This window comes from Molossus molossus, unplaced genomic scaffold (genome assembly GCF_014108415.1).
Source record: "Molossus molossus isolate mMolMol1 unplaced genomic scaffold, mMolMol1.p scaffold_m16_p_3, whole genome shotgun sequence".
In the NCBI taxonomy this organism is placed as follows: Eukaryota; Metazoa; Chordata; class Mammalia; order Chiroptera; family Molossidae; genus Molossus; species Molossus molossus.
The window spans coordinates 128,327,929-128,348,274 of record NW_023425366.1 but is presented as its reverse complement, the minus strand read 5'-3'; the positions used below and the strand labels follow the sequence as shown (position 1 = coordinate 128,348,274).

At 43.0% G+C, this 20,346-nt stretch overlaps 1 protein-coding gene across 2 annotated transcripts in view; it reads right to left on the bottom strand.

Annotated features, from left to right (window-relative positions):
- Positions 1 to 3,587: 3,587 nt before the first annotated feature.
- The window catches only part of PALB2 (partner and localizer of BRCA2), a 31,419-nt gene continuing 14,660 nt past the window's right edge, over positions 3,588 to 20,346 (bottom strand). Inside the window, exons 7-13 of one of the 2 annotated variants that reach the window (XM_036279224.1) lie at positions 19,430 to 19,591; positions 18,034 to 18,119; positions 17,493 to 17,654; positions 13,856 to 13,972; positions 9,545 to 9,632; positions 6,160 to 6,308; positions 3,588 to 3,843 (exon numbers count right to left, since the gene is read on the bottom strand). In XM_036279224.1, coding sequence (XP_036135117.1) covers positions 3,633 to 3,843; positions 6,160 to 6,308; positions 9,545 to 9,632; positions 13,856 to 13,972; positions 17,493 to 17,654; positions 18,034 to 18,119; positions 19,430 to 19,591 — 975 coding nt within the window. In that variant the 3' untranslated portion in view covers positions 3,588 to 3,632. Of the gene's footprint in view, positions 3,844 to 6,159; positions 6,309 to 9,544; positions 9,633 to 13,855; positions 13,973 to 17,492; positions 17,655 to 18,033; positions 18,120 to 19,429; positions 19,592 to 20,346 lie in introns of those variants that run through there. The other variant, XM_036279225.1, reaches the window with a different exon arrangement.

Below are 20,346 nucleotides of genomic sequence, written 5' to 3'. Positions count from 1 at the left end.
TCAGTTGGTTGGGTGTTGTCCTGTACACCAAAAAGTTGCTGGTTCCATTCCCAGTCAGGCCCCATGCCTGGGTTTGTGGGCTCATCCCTGGTAGGGGGCGTGCAGGAGGCAACCCATCCATCTTGTGCTCTCACATAGATGTTTCTCATTCTCTTCCTCTCCTCTCCCTTCCTCTATCTCTAAAAAATCAATAAAAATATTTTTAAAAAATAGAATGCATAGTATGATCCCACTGTTGTAAAATTATTTATGTGTTCACTAAAAATTTGAGTATCTGCCATGTACTAGTTGTTGAGCTACAGCAGTGAGCAAGCCAGACAGACTATTTAGCCCCATAGGGATTACATTCCAGTGGAAAGACAGACAATAAAGAAATAAAAATATACCCCCTCCCAAATAAACAACTCAAAGCAGTTGTGATAAACACAAGAACAATAAATGGGGAAAGGAATAGTGAGGGAGTACAGGTGTGTGATTTTAGGTAGGGTGGTCCCTGAAGGCCTCTCTTAGGAGGTATATTTGATTGAATTGATCAGGAGGAAAACCTCAGGAATCGTTCCGCTGCTGGTGATGCCAGAGTTCTATGCCAGGCTTCTCCTGCACCCTGATTTAATCACCACCATTTCACTGTTTATTAAGCAATTGGAAGAGCAATTGTATCACCTCTTTGGAATGGTCAGTGAATAAATGGCCAAAGTCCTTTTTTTTTTTTTAAACCCTCCCCTGAGGATTTTTTCTATTTATCTTCATAAATAGAGTGGGATGGAGAGAGAGAGAGTGAGAGAGAGAGAAACATCGAGGTGAGAGACACATGAATTGGCTGCCTCCTGCACAACCCCCAACCAGGGCCAGGACCGAACTGCTACTGAGGTACATGCGTTTACCTGGAATCGAATGCGAGACTCTTTGGTCCATGGGCCAACGCTCTAACTGCTTAGCCAAACTGGCCAGGACCCAAACTCCATTTTTTTAAAAAAAACAACAAATTTTTATTGTCTTTTACACAGAGAGGAAGGGAGAGAAAGAGAGAAACATTGATGAGAGAGAAACTTCGATTGGCTGCCTCCTGCACGCCCCTGAGCCTGCAACCTGACCATGTGTCCTGCCCGGAATCAAACTAGGACCTCTCAGTCCATGGGACGATGATCAATTTACCGAGCCACACCAGCCGGGCCAGGCCACACTTTGAGGCAAGCCCATGAGACAACCCCATGATGGTGACGCACAGCATTAACAAAAGAGGGAGAACTCAGGGAGAGCCTGTTGGCCTACTAAGCCTACACTAAGACTCTCTCTTCCCATGACCTATCTATATTTCTGTGTTCCATCGAATCCTTTTCGTCAATATAATAAATCACTTCTTATTTAAATGACATATTTTGGGAGAGCTACTTTTCCCTTCAGCAAACAAAGAGAGAATGTCAGCCTACATGGCCTATCGGGTAAAAGGTTCAATATTAAGATTAAGATCAAATCCTCAGCAGCTGGGAAGACTTAACAGAGGACACTGGTGCTTCTCAGCAGCACCCTCATCAAAGGATTTATAAGCATAAATTGTCAGCTTCCTGCACACGTCACCCCACCAACCCAGCAGTTATCCCTCCCTCCTTCCAGCCCATTTGCACTATTGTCTTACCCCTCTGTTCTCCTAGGACCATGTTCCGCCAGTCATATCTTCTCCCCAACATCTTTATCCTTTCTTTCTTCTCTTTCCTCTGAGCCCATAAACATGCCAGAGTTTCTCCTGGCCTAAAAACAAGGCCACAGGCCTCACCCACTAACCTTCATGTATTTTAACACTACCATTCCTCCTTCCCTTCATAAGCAAGCTTCTTGAAAACACTTTAATTCTTCACTTCATATTCACTTTTTTATCCATTCAAATCAAAATTCTTCTCGACACCCCACTTGCACAATTACTGAAGCTTGTCATAAAGCTCACCACTACATCTTAAATTGTCAAGTTCAATAAATATAAACTTGCTGGCCATTCCTTTTGTCTTTTTCATGGCTCTATCTCCTCTGCTTATCATGTAAACATTGGTCCTCAGGGCTCTGTCCTTGACCCACTCTTGACTTTAAAAATACAAGTTTTCAGCCCTGGCCAGTTTGGCTCAGCGGTTAGAGCGTCGGCCTGCGGTCCGGAGAGACCCGGGTTCGGTTCCCGCTAAGGGCACGTACTTCGGTTGCAGTTTGTCCCCGGCCCTGGTTGGTCGTGCGGGTGGCAGCCACTCGATGTGTCCCTTCAAGTCGATGTTTCCCTCTCTCTCCCCCTTCCTCTCTCTCCCTCCCATTCTATCTGTACAAAAAATAAAAAAAATAAAAAAAAAATACAAGTTTTCAGAACTGTTTCACTGCACAGGTTTTAATTCCCACGTGCATCTAGCCCTGGCCTCTTCTGTGAGCTTCACAGCCCCATGTCCAATATTCCCAGATGATCTATAAACACGCAGGGACCTACCTTTCATTCTGTGTGTTCTCTGTTTCATTTGCTCACACCATTGTCCACCAAACCAAAAATGTAAGACTCCTTCGGCTGCCTCCTACACGTCCCCTAACGGGGACTGAGCCCACAACCCAGGCATGTGCCCTGACCCGGAACTGAACCAGGATCTTTCTGTCCATTAAGCCACACTGGCTGGGCTGAAGAACTATTTAACCCCTCCCCCTTTTTTTCCCTTAATTAATTTTAGAGAGAGGAAGGGAGAGGGAGAGAGAGATAGAAACATCAATGAGAGAAAACATTGATTTGCTATCTCCTTCATGCCCTCCACTGGGGATTTGGCTCACAACCTGGGCATGTGTCCTGACCAGGAATCAACCAGTGACCTCTTGGTGCATGCGTTGATGCCCAACCACTGAGCCACACCAGCCTGGCAAGAATTATTTCTAAATTAACATATTTCAATGGATCTTGTATTACTTTTAGTAGTTATGTGGAAATAAAGCCAAATGACATAAAAATATATTACATGTTAGTATAGTAAGTTAACTACAATTTACTCTATGTAAACATCATTGACTATTCTAATTGTAAAATCCTTGTTTCTGAAAATGATTTTAATAGGATGGGAAGAACATAATATGCTAAGCAGGCTGTATCGACATATTTATTTATTTTATTGTGAGAGGACGTTTATTAAAACTGGGGACAGTGAAACAAGAAAGGGCTTTGGGCAGAAGGAGCAACAGGAGAGCCGGGGCTGCTCTGCGTCAGGCCCGAGTTAGCCTGGACGAGCTGCTGCTGCCACTGCTCCCCTGGCTGCGAGGCTCGTGGGGACCCTCAGAGCTCAGGGAGACAAAGCACGCCTGAGAAATACAGGGGAACAAAGGTGTGGGCATGCTCCCGGGAGGGAGAGTATGCCAAAGAAATATTTATTAACATTTGAAACTTAATTTACACTTTTAAAAGCAAATGTACAAATAAGAGGAGTTACAAAAATTAACCTCAAGTCCTTTTCCCCATGTGTAAATGAACATTAAAGATCAGCAGGGCCTCCACCATCAGAATAAAAAGCCTGTCTGAAAGAATACAAATAATTACTTTAATGTCATTCAGATACTTTATCGTTATACCTCCAAAAAGTGCGAGGAGGCCAAATATATCCAGAACACCATGTTTTCACCTTACCCTAACTTATTAAATATACAAATATGTTTCCATCTTTTTGTCCAGCCAGCAAATGAGAATCTGTACCTGACCATTTAACAAAAGACCAGTTCTGGTCAGAGATGGGTGGCAGAAGAGCTGTGCAATGACCTAGAAGTAAGTCCCAAATGGCAATTGCTCCAGAAGTCAATACTGCTGCTGCGAAGTTATCCTTCACATCACCTTCCAGGAACCTAACATCAAGCAGAGAAGACATGATTCAAACCACATGTCAAAAAAAAAAAGGCCAAAACCATGTTCCTCAAAGCATCAAGAACTTAGAAATAGAATGCTTCTCTTTGAAATCCTGGAGCTGCTGGCTACTGTGCTGCAGTTTGGGACATAATCACATGTGCAGTCTCTGCTCATCTCTTGATGCATCTTGTACCCCATGCACCCTAGCTCACCATGGCCAAACTTGGTCTCCGCAGGCTCTTGCTACTCCCTCTCCTTGGCAGGCTCTAACCCCAGACCTTAGCATGGCTAGGCTTTTGTCATTATTCAGGCCTGCTGCCTCTGCAGAAAGGTCATACCTAATCCCGTCTAGGGTAGTGCACACGCACACACACACTGTAGCACATGACCTGTTTTTATCTTCAAAGCACTTTACACAATGGGAGAGCATCCTATTTCCACATTTGGTGGGTATTTCTCCCACAAAAGTATAATCATAAGGCAGAATTCTGGTTGTCTTTTTAAGACCAGGCTCTGTAGTCACCTATCTGGCTTTGAATCCTAGCAGAGAGAACTGTGTGACTCTGGGCAAATTATTTACTTTCAGCAGTAACATGGGGACATGGTGATTATTGTGAGGTTTGATGAAATAGCTGATCACACAGTACCTAACACACAGAGCTGCTTAATAAAAATGAGCCGTTATTCCGCACTGCCATATCACCAGCACCGTGCAGAGTGCCACTGATAAACAGATCTTCTCATCAGTCAATAGTTAAATATTAGCCCTGGCTGGTGTGGCTTAGTGGCTAGTATCATCCCATGCACCAAAAGGTTGCTGGTTCAATTCCTGGTCAGGGCACATAACTCGGTTGAGGGCTTGATCCCCAGTGGGGGAGTGCAGGAGGCAGCCAGCCAATTGGTTTTTAAAATTTTTTTACTTTATTTTTTTTAATAAGGGGTTTTTGTTTTTAATCCTCACCCAAGGACATTTTTTGCATTCATCTTCAGATACAGCAAGAGAGAGGGAGGAACAGAGAGAGAGAAACATCGATGTGAGAGAGACACATCAACTGGCTGCCACCCACACGACCCCAACTGGGGTTGGGGACAAACCGCAACCGAGTATATGCCCTTAGGGGAACCAAACCCGAGTCTCTCTGGACTGTGGGCCAACGCTCTAACTGCTGAACCAAACTGGCCAGGGCAGCAGCCAGTCAACTGATATTCTGCTCTCACATCGATGTTTCTATTTCTCTCTCTCTCAAAATCAATTTTTAAAAAATCTTTAAAAAATAGTTAAATATTTACTAATAGGTCAATATTAGTTGCCTACATGGTTGAGGCTCAATCAAATTTCAAAGCAAAGATGTCTTTCTAAAGTACATTTAAAACTTTTCGTAACCTGGCCGGTGTGGCTCAGTGGAATGAGCATCTCCCCATGGACTGAGAGGTCCTGGCTAGATTCCCAGTAGGGGCACCTGCCCAGGTTGTGGGCTTGATCCCCAGTAGGGGGCGTGCAGGAGGCAGCTGATGGATGTTTCGCACATGGATGTTTCCATCTCTCTTAAAAAGAAAAAAAACTTTTCTTAATGGAAAGAATATAAATTATAAATCTTCTGTAGAGAAAATTACTCTGTATTTAAAATGTTTTCATAAAATGTTCCATGGGATAAAACAACACTTGAATAAAAGACTTATCCAACACCATATGCTGGTGGGATCAGGATACAGGAAACCTGAGGCCTCAGATCTACTAAATGCTTTACTTCTTTTAAAAAAATATATATTTATAGAGGGAGGGAGAGAGGGAAGGAGAGAGAGAAACACTAATGTGAGAGAAACATTGATCAGCTGCCTCCAGCATGTGCCCTACCTTTTTTTTTAATATCCTCACCCAAGGACATTTTCCCATTTTTTGTTCAGATAGAGTGGGAGGGAGAGAGAGGAAGAGAGAGAGAGAGACATCAATTTGAAAGGGACACATCGAGTGGCTGCCACCCGCACGACCAACCAGGGCCGGGGACAAACTGCAACCGAGGCACGCACCCTTAGCGGGAACCAAACCCGGGTCTCTCTGGACTGCAGGCAGACACTCTAACCGCTGTGCCAAACTGTCCAGGGCCTGATTACCATATTGTGTACAGGATGACACTCCAACCACTGAGCAACACTGGCCAGGGCTAAACAGTCTACTTCTTAACAGTTTTTACCTTGTGGTATATATAGTATTTCATGTTTCCACTCCTCTAAATGACACGAAAACACCTGGGTTTTGTATGTGTACAAGTGCCTTTCCAAAGGTCACACTCACTGACCCGCAGTCACATACTTGCCTCCCAGCCTGCCCTTGAGGAAGATAGTAGAGCATCACGTCCACGCTCAGGGCCGTCTTGGGATTGACCGCAATGAGCTGGAACACAGGGCTTCCCGACGGCCCCCTCTCTTTGGCACAAGGATGGCTCAGAACAACAAAAAGGAGCCCCTGATTTAAAAGAGAAATGAATAACCAAAGAAATCATTAGGACCATGGTGAGGAAAAGAAAGGGCTGGCAGAGACAAAATGAAAGGCTCACAGGAATGATCAATAAGTTCGTAAGTATCGGGATTTCGTCGCTGGCTCACTGTTCTCAGGCGGGCACCGCTGAGACCGTCAGGGACCTGACTCCGGCTTCCCAGCACAGGCTCCTAGCGGCTTTCCAGCTGGTCTGCAGGCCTGAGTCTGGCTACCACAACAGTTCCCTCCGCCTTGGACATGACTTCCACCCAGGCCACCCGCTTGGGGACACATAAACACATGGCGGGAGTTCTCAGATTAGAGACGCTCATTTGTCAGCTGTTTTTTGAAAATTCAGAACACTTGTTTCCTAAAAATACAATGTTACAAGTGGCGAATGGGCTTTTAGGCCAGTCTATAATAGCTTATTCATTTGTATTTATAGAGTGAGTGACAAAAATAAGACACATGACCTATGATTGTTTCTGTGGGAATTTGTGTTACAAATCTCTCCCAACTTTAAAATTACATGTTCTTTTTTTTAAATCCTCACCTGAGGATAGTTTTCTATTTATCATCAGATAGAGTGGGAGGGAGGGAGAGACAGAGGGAGAGAGAGAAACATCAATGTGAGAGACACACATTGACTGGTTGTCTCCGACACAACCCAACCAGAGTTGGGAATGAGTCGCAACCAAGGCATGTGTCCTCGACCAAAACTGAACCTGAGACTCATTGGTCTGTGGGCCGATGCTCTAACCATTGGGCAAACCAGACAGGGCTGTTTTTTTTTTTCTTTCCAACCTTCACCTGAGGATATTTTTTTATTGATTTTAGAGAGAGGAATGGGGAGAGAGAAAGGGAAACATCAATGTGAGAGAGAAACATCCATCAGCTTCCTCCTGCACGCCCCCTACTGGGGATCAAACCCATAACCCAGGCATGTGCCCTGACTGGGAATCGAACTGGGACCTCTCAGTCCATGGGACAACACTCAACTCACTGAGCCACACAGGCCAGGCTAATAACATTATTGTGTATGAAGATATCTGTCACACACATATATAAACACACCTATTGTTACATGTTGAAAATAGTTATCTCTGGAGGTGAAATAGGGAAAATTAATTATAGGGCCATCTTAGGATTAATAACACTCATTTCAACTTTATACATTTCCAAAATGACTGAATTTTTAAAATATTTAAAAAAAAAATTTAAATAGGGGGGAGCAGAAGGGGGGGGGAGTGAGAGAGAGAGGGAGAAACATCGATGCGAGAGAGAAACATTGATCAGTTGCCTTCCATACATACCCCGACTGGGGAAATCAAACCACAACCCGGGTATGTGCCCTGACCAGGAATTGAACCTGCAACCTTTTGGTGCACAAGACAATGCTCCAACCAACTGTGCCACACCGGCCAGGGCCAAATGACTGAATTTTTATAATGAGAATGAATTACCTTTATAATAAGAAAACAACTGAGAGTTTAAAAAAATGTTGAATGCCATGTGGTTTTGGAAGCCACAGCCCATAGGTCAAATCTAACTCAAGGCTTATTTCTGTATGACCCAAGAGCTAAGAATGGTTTTTGCATTTTGAAATGGTTGAAAAAAAGACAGAGAAAGACTATTTTGTGACATGTGAAAATTACATGAAATTCAAGTTTTAGAAAGTTCCATAGGAAAGTTTTATTTTCCAAAATGTTTTATTGGAACGTGGCCACACCCACTTCTTGTGTGTCCTCTCTGGGTGATTTTGTGTGACAGCAGCAGAGCCGAGTAGCTGCAGCAGAGACCGAGTGGTCTGCAGAGCTGGAAATATTTGCTGCCGCCTGGCCGGTTTGGTTCAGTGTTTAGAGCATCAGCCTGTGGTCCCGAGAGACCCGGGATCGGTTCCCGCTAAGGGCATGTACCTCGGTTGTGGTTTGTCCCCGGCCCTGGTTGGGTCGTGCGGGTGGCAGCCACTCAACGTGTCCCTTTCACGTCGATGTTGCTCTCTCTTCCTCCCATTCTATCTGAACAAAAAATGGAAAAATGTCCTTGGGTGAGGATAAAAATAAAAAAAAAGAAATATTTGCTGTCTGAGCCTTTACAGAGATGTTTGCCGATTCCTGCACTCCAGTATAAATGACCATTTCTCGACGATGGCTTCACGGGGAACTTTTACTTACTCTTTTCCATTTTTGTGCTTAATGTTTTAAAATTAAATAGGGCCCAGCCGGTGTGGCTCAGTGGTTGAGCATCGACCCATGCACCAAGCAATTGCCAGTTCAATTCCCAGTCAGGGCACATGTCCAGGTCGTGGGCCAAATCCCCAGTGCGTGACATGCAGGAGGCGGCCAATCGGTGTTCTCTTTCATCAGTGTTTCTATCTCTCTCTCCTCCCTTCCTCTCTAAAATCAATAAAGAAAAAAAATTAAAAAAAATAAAATAAAATTGAATAGGTATCAATGTTGTAATACCAAAGATATAAAAATTTTTAAATAATTAGTAAGTAAATTAAATAATTCTAGAGACGAATTCGGCCCTCTTATTTTAGGATGAAAATTAAGCCTTAAGACCATGAGGCAGATTATCTAAGACCACAACACTTTTGAGTTCATGTCCAAGATGCCGCTGGGCTAGGGAGAGATGCATCTGCACCCAGAGCCTCCACGTGCTGAGGCTGGCAGGGCCGAGCAAGTCAGCCTCCAACAGCACCAAGCGGGCTGCCACTGCCACTGCTCGTGGCTCAGCAGTGGACACAGTCATCCCTGACTCCTGGATCACTACCTCCAACCTTTTCAGAGGCCAACACCAGACTGTAAGCCAACTGTATTAGCACAATGGCTAAGAGGCTGTGTTCGAACACTAAAATCTAAGAGAAAAGCACGTCTATGACCATTTAATCATCCTTCCTCAGGATATTCACTCACATCATAAATCATTTATGGCAATATGGTTGGGAGCCAAGTCTGATAATAGGATAATATTTCTCAGTATAAATTCACAGCCAGAAATTAATGTTTGCCCTTAAGTCATTCAGCCAGAAAACTCACCAAGCAATCATATTGTACCAACACTTTTTTTCCAAAAAAAAACAAACTCTGCTATCCAATTTTGAAAAACACAGGCAACAGGGAGGGCCAGTTAATTACTACTTACTAAGTTCCTGCTGTTACTCAGTGGTACCAAGAGTAACACTCGGAACAGACAGAGTGTCCGGGCTGATCGGTACTCACCATTTCAGAATAGGCTTTGTGACAGATGGAAGCTTGGTAGGAATCACCAACGTGCATCTTTCTCAGGAGCTGACCAGTGTTTAAATTCCTGAGACACCAAAAACAGATAAGCTGATGGCACTCTTCCAGCAAACCAGTTTTCACAGCATCCTTTAGGAGGGGACCAAGGGGGAAACGAAGGGACACAGTACCTTTGTTTTGTTTAGTCACAGATTGCATGAAAAATAGAAATGCTGTTTAATTTGGCCAATGGTTTCATTTGATAGTTTAGCTTTCTGCTATGCCACTATAGAGAATCTCTCCAAATTCCAGGAGAAAAGGTTTCCATGATCTCATTTTACTTGGTATTAAAATTAGGCACATAGTATAGCTCTATCATTAAGATTCTGTCACACTTCTTGTTACACTTCAACTCCCCATGGAAGACAATGGTCAGGAAACCAAATCTGGTTAGGCAAGAGACGACACCTGAAACAGACTTACAATTATGTCTCTATAATATCTGCTTATTCAAGAGCCAGCCCAAGATATGGAGAAAGAAGGAAAGACAGCTGGGATGAAAGTGGAAAAAAAACTAGAGGAGAGAAGAAGGTGACTAAAAGAAGGAAAAAGCAAGCTTTTTGGAACCACTCCTTAGCTCGAGGACTGGTGACATTCATCACGTCTGTCGTGTGACTCTGCCTGTGCAGCACTCAGTCGGCTCCCATGAGCCACAGATGAAGACGGTCATTTTCCTGGTCCTTACGAGCTCACGGACAGCCCTGCGCCCTGCAGCACCACGCCGCTCGCTGCTCCTTGACCCGCGTCTCACTGTCCCTACAACACACTCTGCATGTTCCCAGCTCTCTGCCTTGGTCCACACTATCCATTCCGATGCCCTCCCCATTACTGGCCAATCCCATCCCCGGGTTGACCAATGCCCATCCATTCCTCAAGGCCAGGTCATGTCCCATTTCCTCCAGCTGCAGGAGCTCAGTCTAGACTCGCTCCTCCCTGTCTGCACCAGTTCACAGAAATCTCACCTCCAATTCCACATAGTACTGTCCACATGCCTGTTTTTTGTTAATCCTTACCCAAGGACATTTTTTCCTTTGATTTTTAGAGAGAGTGGAAGGGAGGGAGGTAGGGGGAGAGGGAGAGAGGGAGAGAGAGGGAGAGGGAGGGAGGGAGGGAGGGAGGGAGGGAGGGAGGGAGAGAGAAAGAAACATCCATGTGAGAGAGACACATCAGTTGCTTCCTGCATGCCGGGAATGAACCTACAACCCAGGTACGTGCCCTTGACTGGAATTGAACTTGTGATCTTCAGTGCATGAGCCTGTACTCTAACCACTAAGCCACACCAGCCAGAGCACCTCATTTTTTATGTGACATACTGTAACAGGGTATAATGTAATCATTCAACAAACATTTCTGAACTTTCTGTGGCCCAGGTACTATATACCAAAAGTAAAGATGGAAAGCTAAATTCTCATGGAAGTATGCAAGGTATTCCTCATACAAGGGACACCAGAATTAAATTTATCCCTTACAGAGGTTAGTGCATGTTCTGTAGTTAGTAATTGCTCTCTCCCCAAATCCCAAAGCACTCTGTCGAAATCTCTATCACTCTGATACTTGGAATTGTAAAGCAATCTTATTTACCTACTAGATTTTAGGGGCCTTGGGACTCATCTTTGCATCTCTCTCAGAGAAGTTGAAGATTCAAATATCTATTAAATAAGTGACATATGGTGCTCAGTTAATACAGCCTGACCGATATTAAATACTTAAACCTTCAGCAATAGTTTTAAAATAAGCCACTTGAGCCCTGGCCAGTGTGGCTCAGTTGGTTGGCACATTGTCCCATGCACTGAAAGGCTGCTAGTTCGATTCCCAGTCAGGGCATATACCTAGGATGCGGGTTCTCTTCCCTGGTAAGGGCATATTTGGGAGGCAACCAATTGATGTTTTGCTTTCTTCCTACCTCCCTTGTTTTCTCTCTAAAAACAACTAAAAAAGATTAAAACAGTCCACTTGAACCTGGACTATAACATGAACTGCTTTAGGCATCTAACAAATGAGGAGTCCCACAGGCAAGGTGAGCAACCACCATCAGTATATAGTTATAGAGAGCCCGAAAGGTAAAGAGAGCTTCTGTATGAGCCACACGTCTCTGAGAAGCTACCCTAAGCGAAGAGCTAAGGCAGGCACTGATAACTGATATAAGAGGCGGTGCTATCTTCAGGGACTCTCATAATACAGAGTAGCACCTGCTAAATTAAAGGTCAGGGCCACAGCAATGAGGGCTGAGGTGATATGACAGAATTCTGGGCAACTGTGGAGGAATTAGAACTTAAACTTACTCTTAGAAGCTAAGTACTGAGGTTCCTCCCCAACCCCAAATTCTGTTGTGATCCATTATACATAAAACGCCAAAAGACTACTATCAGCAAAAGGGGGTAAATGAGGGATGGGAAGAAAAAAGGGAGCTGAGCAGTATGGGACGGCAGAGAGGAAGGTCTGTAGTGGGGCATGGGGGAGATGGAGTGCAAGCCGGAGAAAGCGAACACGGGCTCCACACAGGCTTTAATTCTGGGTGGAGGGGAGAGGGCCAGGAGTAAGAGTGTTTATAAAATAATAGCACAAAAGATGCTGTGGAGGCTGAATACTGATGAATGGCAATTACTAGATTAAATTAATAGTCTAGGAGCTAAATAATGACAGCAGCAGTAGAAATAGCAGAACAAATAGAAAAGATAACTTCTGTAAAGGACACTGCCCTCCAATAAGACCTGACACCCAGGGAAAGTACCCGCGTGGGAACGTGCTGCTGGAGACAGACAGCAGGACATCTGAGCACAGGGTTCCCGGTCAATTCCAGGGCTCCCCGGTGAGGACGGCAAGGCTTCTCTCGGGCCACGCTTTCCTAGCTTATTCCTAGAAGGTTAGCATTGCACAGGGCAGAAGAGGTAGGCAGTAACAACTTTCTCTTTCCAAGACCCACTCTGGCCCCAAGGACACAGTTCATGGAGAAGGCATCTGAGAAAAAAAAATCTATCTATTCTCCTAATATTAATTAACCCTGCAAGTGCTGATGGCTGGGCAAGGTTCTTCCTGTGCTCAGGAAAGAGAGGTGGCTGGGGACTCCTTGACTTCAGTTTCCCTATCACTAAGTTGTTAATTTGGATCCTGTAATGAAACATTTATGTATCTAGTAACTCTAGATTGTATTCCAGACATCATGAATGACATTTCTCATAAACTCTGGATTCTCTTAGGTTCCTCTGAAAAATACTGACTGCCCCCGCCAAATAAACAGTCAACCCAGTTCAGTTCTTTCTGCCTTGCCTGGGCTTCTCCGAGCCTGCCCTGCACACGCAGTTCAACGGCAGAGATTAGGCCAGGACTTCAGGGCTCTTCTCTGGCTCTACTGTTTGGGATTTGTCTGCCTCACTTTCTAGCTGCGTGGTCATGCTGAGCCAGTGCGACAGAAGGTTTTCTTTGTTTTTCCTTCTTATTAAATTTATTGAGGTGACACTGGTTAATAAAATCATACAGGTTTCAGGCGTATAATTCTACAACACATCGGGAAGTTTTCCGTTAGCTTTCGGCTGCCCAGTGTGTGGGCTGGGCCTGCCCTCTTCTAAAAGCCACAAGAGCAGGAGACTTGTCCAGTGACATTTCCTCTCTCTAAGGGCTGAACCCCCTTTAGTATCTTTTTTCTTTTTCTCACTCTCCAGTACCTTCAGTTAGTAGGTTTTTATATTTATCCCAGGGTTTATAGTTACTTGAAGTAGGAAAGTTGGTCTGATAGAAGCCACTCAGCCATTAACCAGAAGCAGAAACACCATACATTTTGCCAATAAAATTTCATTCACTTATAGTCTACTCAGACTGATCTTTTTGCACTGTCCGAATTAATATGATGTTTTTGGTAAGACAAATATATAGCATCTGAGAGTAAACAAAAAAACCCCACAATCATATTTACAGTCTCTTATCTAATCTTTTTTTTTTTTTTTTATCCTCACCCGAGGACATTTTTCCATTTTTTTGTTCAGATAGAGTGGGAAGGAGAGAGAGGAACAGAGAGAGAGAGAGAAACATCGATGTGAAAGGAACACATCGAGTGGCTGCCACCCGCACGACCGACCAGGGCCGGGGACAAACTGCAACCGAGGTACGCGTCCTTAGCGGGAACAGAACCCGGGTTTCTCAGGACCGCAGGCCGATGCTCTAACTGCTGAGCCAAACCAGCCAGGGCTCGTATCTAATCTTAAGGACCCTGTGAAATTAGAGAAGAGAAAACTGAGGGTCTCAAGGAAAACTTACCACATAACAACATTGTTCATTATAGTGGTGCCAAGCAGGGCCTCCTGCATCCCTTCAATCTCAGCAAAAGTTAGTACAGTCTCTTCGGGAGGCATCAAAAACTGTTTTCCTTGGCTTCTGCATTTAAAATAGTATTGAAGGTCAATCCTGGTGAATGCTTCACGTGTGATTAGTTAGCAAGTGTAATTAGTTTTTATCAATTAGTTCAAGTAGAATATTTTTGCTTAAGCTTTTATAGTCTTAATGACTATTTACTTTTATTTATTTATTTTTTTTAGTCCTCACCCGAGGACATTTTTTGATATGTTGTTCAGATAGAGTGGGAGGGAGAGAGAGAGAGAGAAACATCGACATGAAAGGGACACATCGAGTGGTTGCCACCCACATGACCCAACCAGGGCCAGGGACAAACTGCAACTGAGGTACATGCCCTTAGCGGGAACCGAACCTGGGTCTCTCCGGACCGCAGGCCGATGCTCTAACCGCTGAGCCAAACTGGCCAGGGCCACAGTCTTTTACTTTTATATGTCTGATATTCATATAGTTGCTCAGGTTCCCTTTTTTTTTTTTTTAAATTTTTTTTTTCCTTTATTGATTTTTAGAGAGAGAAGAAGGGAGAGGGAGAGAGAGATAGAGACATCAATGAGAGAGAACATCGATTGGCTGCCTCCCGCATGCCCCCCACTAGGGATTTGGCCCACAACCTGGGCATGTGCCCTGACTGGGAATTGAACTGGCGACTTCTTGGTCCACGGGTCGACACTCAACCACTGAGCCACACCGGCCAGGCCATTCAAGTTTCTTTTAGTGTTTGCTCATCTTCTCTCTATCCTTTTAAGGGTGTCTTTTAAGCTATGTCTTTGTATTTAGAACAGGTTTTTTTGTTGTTGACGGCATAAACAGATTTTTGTATAAAATCTGACAATCTATCTTTTAAACATAAGTGTATGTTTATTTACACTTAATGTAAATTATTGATATGACTGAATTTAAGTCAATCATCTTGCTATTTCCTTTTTGTTCTTTTTCCTTTCCCCCTCATTTTATGCCCATTTTTGGAGTAATTGAGTAGTTTTAATTTAGCACTATTTTAAAATATTTTAATGATTACTCTAGAGTTTACAATGTACACTTATCACTTACCACAGTCCACTTTCAAGTAATATTATGTCACAACACATACTGTAAGAACCTTGCATCAGTATACTTTAAATTTCTCCATCCCATATTTCATGCTATTATCATTTTATTTTTATAGGTATTATAAATAGATAATATATTGACATTACTTTTCCTGTGGACAATTGTCTTTTACAGTGATTGAAAATAAAAAACTCTTTTATCTGTATCCTCATTTTAACTATGTCAAAGCTCTTCATTTCTTAAATCCAAGCTTCTATCTTATATCATTTAATTCCACCTGAAAAACTTCCTTTAACTTTTTTTTTTTGTCCTCACCAGGGGATGTTTTTCCGTTGACCTATGGATAGAGTGGGAGGGAGGGAGGGAGGGAGAGAGGAGAGAGAAACATCAGTGTGAGATACACTGATTGGTTGCCTCCCACGTGAGCGAACCCAGGCTGAAAATCGAACCTGCAACCAAGGTGCGTGCCCTTGAGTGGGAATTGAGCTCGTTACTCTTTGGTCCATGGGCCGATGCTCTCACCACTGAGCCAACCCGGCCAGGACCTTTAACCTTTTTGTAATACATGTCTGTCTCTCAGGTTTCATTTACCTGAAAAAAGTATTTTTTTTTTGCCTTGAATTTTGAAAAGTATTTTTGCTAGATACACAATTCTGGGTTGACTTTTTTTTCCTTTCCTTTCAGCCCTTTAAAATGTCATGCCATAACAGTCTGAGGAATACAGTAGACCCAGAAACATGGAAGTAGGGCACAGACTGACATCCCTCAGAAGAGGGGGTGGGGGGTGGGAAGAGATAAACCACAGAACTTATATGCACGTATGCATGACCAATGGACATGGACAACTAAGCCGGGGACGGGGCGGAGGTGGGGTGGGGTGGGGGGTGCCAATGGGGTAAAAAGGTAAAATATCTGTAACAAAAAAATAAATAAAAAAATTCATAAAAAAAAATAAAATAAAATGTCATGCCATTATCTTCTGGAGTGTGGGTTTGTAATAAGAAGTTGAGGTATTTCCTATATTTGTTCTTCTGTAAGTAATGTACCTTTTGCTTCTGGCTTCCTACAATGTTTTCTTTCCCTTTATTTTTAGCCATTGGAATATGATGTGCATAAGTACTTTTTCTTTTAATCTTGCTTGGAGTTCTCTGAGATGCTTAAATCTGAATTCACTTTTCTTATAAAATTATCGGTCATTATCTCTTCAAAAAAATAAAATAAAATAGTATTGAAAACCAGCACTCTGTACCTCAGCAGTTTCTTAGCAGCCGTTCTACATATTACTGAACTCTGCACAATAAACATTAACCTAATACCAGAAAGACGTTCCAATCAGAAAACATGTACATGCTAAACTTTCTACAATAAACATGTATTACTGCTATATTATCTACCTGGATATACTGCAAGTACCTCAAACTCATCATATCCAACATTAAACTCACTGGCTCTCTCTTTAAACCTCGTGTTTCTTTCTGCATTCCTATCTCAATGAATGGTACACCACCATTACCCAGGTGACCAACCCAGAAACGTGGACATTATCTTCGTTTCCTTCCTCTTTAACTCCTCAATCATCCAGTCCTAATGATTTTATCATCTCGCCTCTCCCAAATCTGTCTGCTTCTCTCCATCTCCATTAACACTCCTAATTTAAGCAAATGATTTGTCTCATCTAGATTACTGCAACAGTTTATAAAAAGATAAGACATGCCCTCTGTTATTAGGACAGACATAAATAATCACAGTAGCCCTGGTCAGTTTGGCTCAGCGGTTAGAGCGTCGGCCTGCGGTCCAGAGAGACCCGGGTTCGGTTCCCGCTAAGGGCATGTACCGCGGTTGCAGTTTGTCCCGGCCCTGGTTGGGTCCTGCGGGAAGCAGCCACTTGATGTGTCCCTTTCACATCGATGTTTCTCTCTCTCTCTCTCTCTCTCTTTCTCTCCCTCCCTCGCTTTCTCCCTCCCACTCTATCTGAACAACAACAAAATAATAATAATCAAGTAAAGTATATACATGAGTTTATGACAGACATAGAGGATGCTAAGAGCTTCATTTTCTACATGTTGAATCCGAGGAAACCCCGGATGTCTAATAAATAGGCATGCAGGTCTAGAGGTTAAGAAAGAGCTCAGCTGGAAATGTATGTTCCCAAGTAGTCGGCATCTTGATGGTAATAGATTAAGCCATGAAAACCAAGTGTGTGGAGTAAGAGAAGGGCCTAAGATCTTGAGGAACGTATAACATTTAAGGGGTGCACAGAGATCTCAAAGACAAAGGGAACGAACTATATTTGCTGAGCCTCTCCACTGCGCTGACTTCCTCCCCACATGTCCGCTTCCACCCTAAACTGCTCTACACTCCAGTGTGGAAGAGAACCTGCAATACCATGCTCATAGCACCGGAGGACAAGATGATGGGGATCCAACTTTCTCTGAAACCCTGGGATAAAATCATTCTTTCTCTAATAGTTCAAATCAGCTGGTGCTTTTCTTACCCTCCGTCTTCTGCAAATGTTATGATCTCTACTTGCTGGTCACAAAGGGTCCTGCTGCTACTGACTAGCCTCCTCTCGGTCAGGCCAAGCACAGCGTGTATATTTCCAGAGCTCAGGAGCACCTGCTTTTCACTTTCACCATCTGAGGAACAAAGTAATGCCCTAAACCAAATATAAGGAAAAATGCAGAGAAGTCAGGAGTAAGTCTTTATTACTTTTTTAAAACATTTTTATTTTTATTTTTAGAGAGGTAGGAGGAGAGAGAGAAAAACATCAATGTGAGAGCAAAACATGGATCAGCTGCCTCCCACATGCCCCGTACTGGGGATCGAGCCTGCAACTCAGGCATATGCCCTGACCAGGTATCGAACTGGCAACCTTTTGGTGCACAGGACAGTGCCCAGCCAACTGAGCCCACACCAGCCAGGGCAGGAGTAAGTGTTTAATAGTAAAACACTAGGTTCATATTTTAAAAGGAAACTTCAGTCCGTGATAAAGAACTAAACATAAAGGGAAAAACTCCTCCTAGAGAAGTACATACCTGATTTCTCTGATTTCCAAGTTTCCCAAAGCCACACACACAAGATTATAAACATCAGGCATGGAAACTATCTGTAACACTGGAACCTAAATAATACAAAGAGCCAAAATGATATTTGGTTGTTTCATTTTTAGTCAATCTACATTTTCCAAGATTTGTTGCATTCGTTTTTTATTCTTACTGTACCAGGATAGTTTCCAACATTCAGAGAAACATGAGAAGGTTCAGCAAACACCCTTTATTTAATGAGTCATAAATCCAAATATGCTATATGCCAAACGGTGTTTACTGCCATGTTTATTAATGCAACCTGTGCTTCTAACAACAGGGGAATAGTTCAGTAAATTCTGGCATGTAAGCCAATGCAGCATTATACAGCCATTTACAATAAATATTTATTGAGCAAAAACACAGAGCTAGAAGCTGTGGATATACCAGAGAACAAGAATGAAATCTGCTAAGACAGCAGATCTTAAAGATTCCACAAAAAGAAAAAAACAGTAACTTAACAAAGTGATGGATGTGTTCACTTAATTGTGAGACTCCCTTCCCAATGTATACACACATGGAATAATCACGAGTACACTTTAAATATATTACAAGTTTATTTGTTAATTATACCTGAATAAGTCTGTATACATAAAATTCTACATAGATAAGTACGAAGGAGAAATGTTTATATGCTAAGTGAGAAAAAGCAGATTAAAAATTTTGCCCTGGCCAGTTTGGCTCAGCGGTTAGAGCATCAACCTGCAGTCCAGAGCGACCCGGGTTCGGTTCCCACTAAGGGCATGTACCTTGGTTGCAGTTTGTCCCCGGCCCTGGTTGGGGTCGTGTGGGTGGCAGCCAGTCTATGTGTCTCTCTCACATTGATGTTTCTCTCTCTCTCTCTCTTCTTCCCTCTCTTCCTCTTGCTCTATCTGAAGATGAATGCAAAAATGTCTTCGGGTGAGGATTAAAAAAAAAATTCTTTTTCAGCACATTAGGATTGCAACCAGGTAAGACATGTATGAAGTCCTGGAAGAAAACATATGCAGAAAAGAAGCAGAAACAATGTTTTCATGAAGGGTAGGATAAGTAGGTATCAGCAAGTTTAGAAGTCAGAATAGACAGAAGATTCCAAGCTGCTTCAACATATCTAGTATAAAAATCCACCTCTGGATAAAGGTGTGATAAAGCTAATAAAGCATCATGTGAACTGTAGGGTCTAGATGGCTGGTACATGGTGCTCACTATTTTTTGGTATGTTTGAAAATTTCCATAATAAAATGTTGGGGAAAACAGCTTCTCTCTGTTCTGTCTTGCATGGTGTCAGCCTCCCTCTCCCTACTTTGGTAAGCTGCCCATCCATTTTCATGCAAATGATCACAAAGACCTCTTTCAGACTTGGACTCACCTCTGTGAAGAGCCAGGAATACATTTCCCTCCACTGCCCAGGGCCCAGAGGTTTCCACAGAGAAACGGCGTATTCACAAGCAGTTACGATACACGGCTGTTTGACACCAGCTATTTCCCACCACACGGCACCCACATCGACAGAACAGGAACCTGAAGGATTCTGACCAGAATGGTAACAACGTTATGTTAAAGGGACACTTGGGGTCTATTTCATGAAGAGAATAAATATGAAAAGTGATACATGACAAGGATTAGATGAAATACCAAGTAACTGTAATGAAAGTTTTATGCAGGTCAAAGTAGAGCTTGGTGAGTCTTACATGTACCTACAAAAACTGCCCATACACCCTTATCTCACAATATAATTTAAAAGTATAGCTCTGAGGGGGTCAAAGTGGGGGGGAGGCATCTGTAATACATTCAACAATAAAGATAAGTTAAAAAAAAAAGTATAGCTCCGCCCTGGCAGGTAGCTCAGCTGGAAGGAGCATCATCCCATATGCTGAAAGGTCGCCAGTTTGATTTGCAGTCAGGGCGTGTGCCTGGGTTTCAGGCTCGATCCCTGGTAGGGGGCGTGCAGGAGGCAGCTGATCAATGTTTTTCTCTCACTGATGCTTCTATTTTTCTTTCCCTCACTCTCTAAAAAAATCAATAAAAGTGTATTTTATAAAAAGCAATAAAAGTATAGCTCCAGAATGGAATACATTCAAATTTAACTACAAAAGACAGCCCATAAGAACTTACCCATTAAGAAATTAAACATTCTGATGAACCACCCATGGTTGAAATAACATAATATTTCTAGATGAACAGCAAGGAGAGCACCAGGTATACAAACATGTGGCATGTGGCCAAAGCAAGAGTTCTCAGAAAAAAAAAATATATACTCAATCATAAAGGCATTTATCAAAAAGC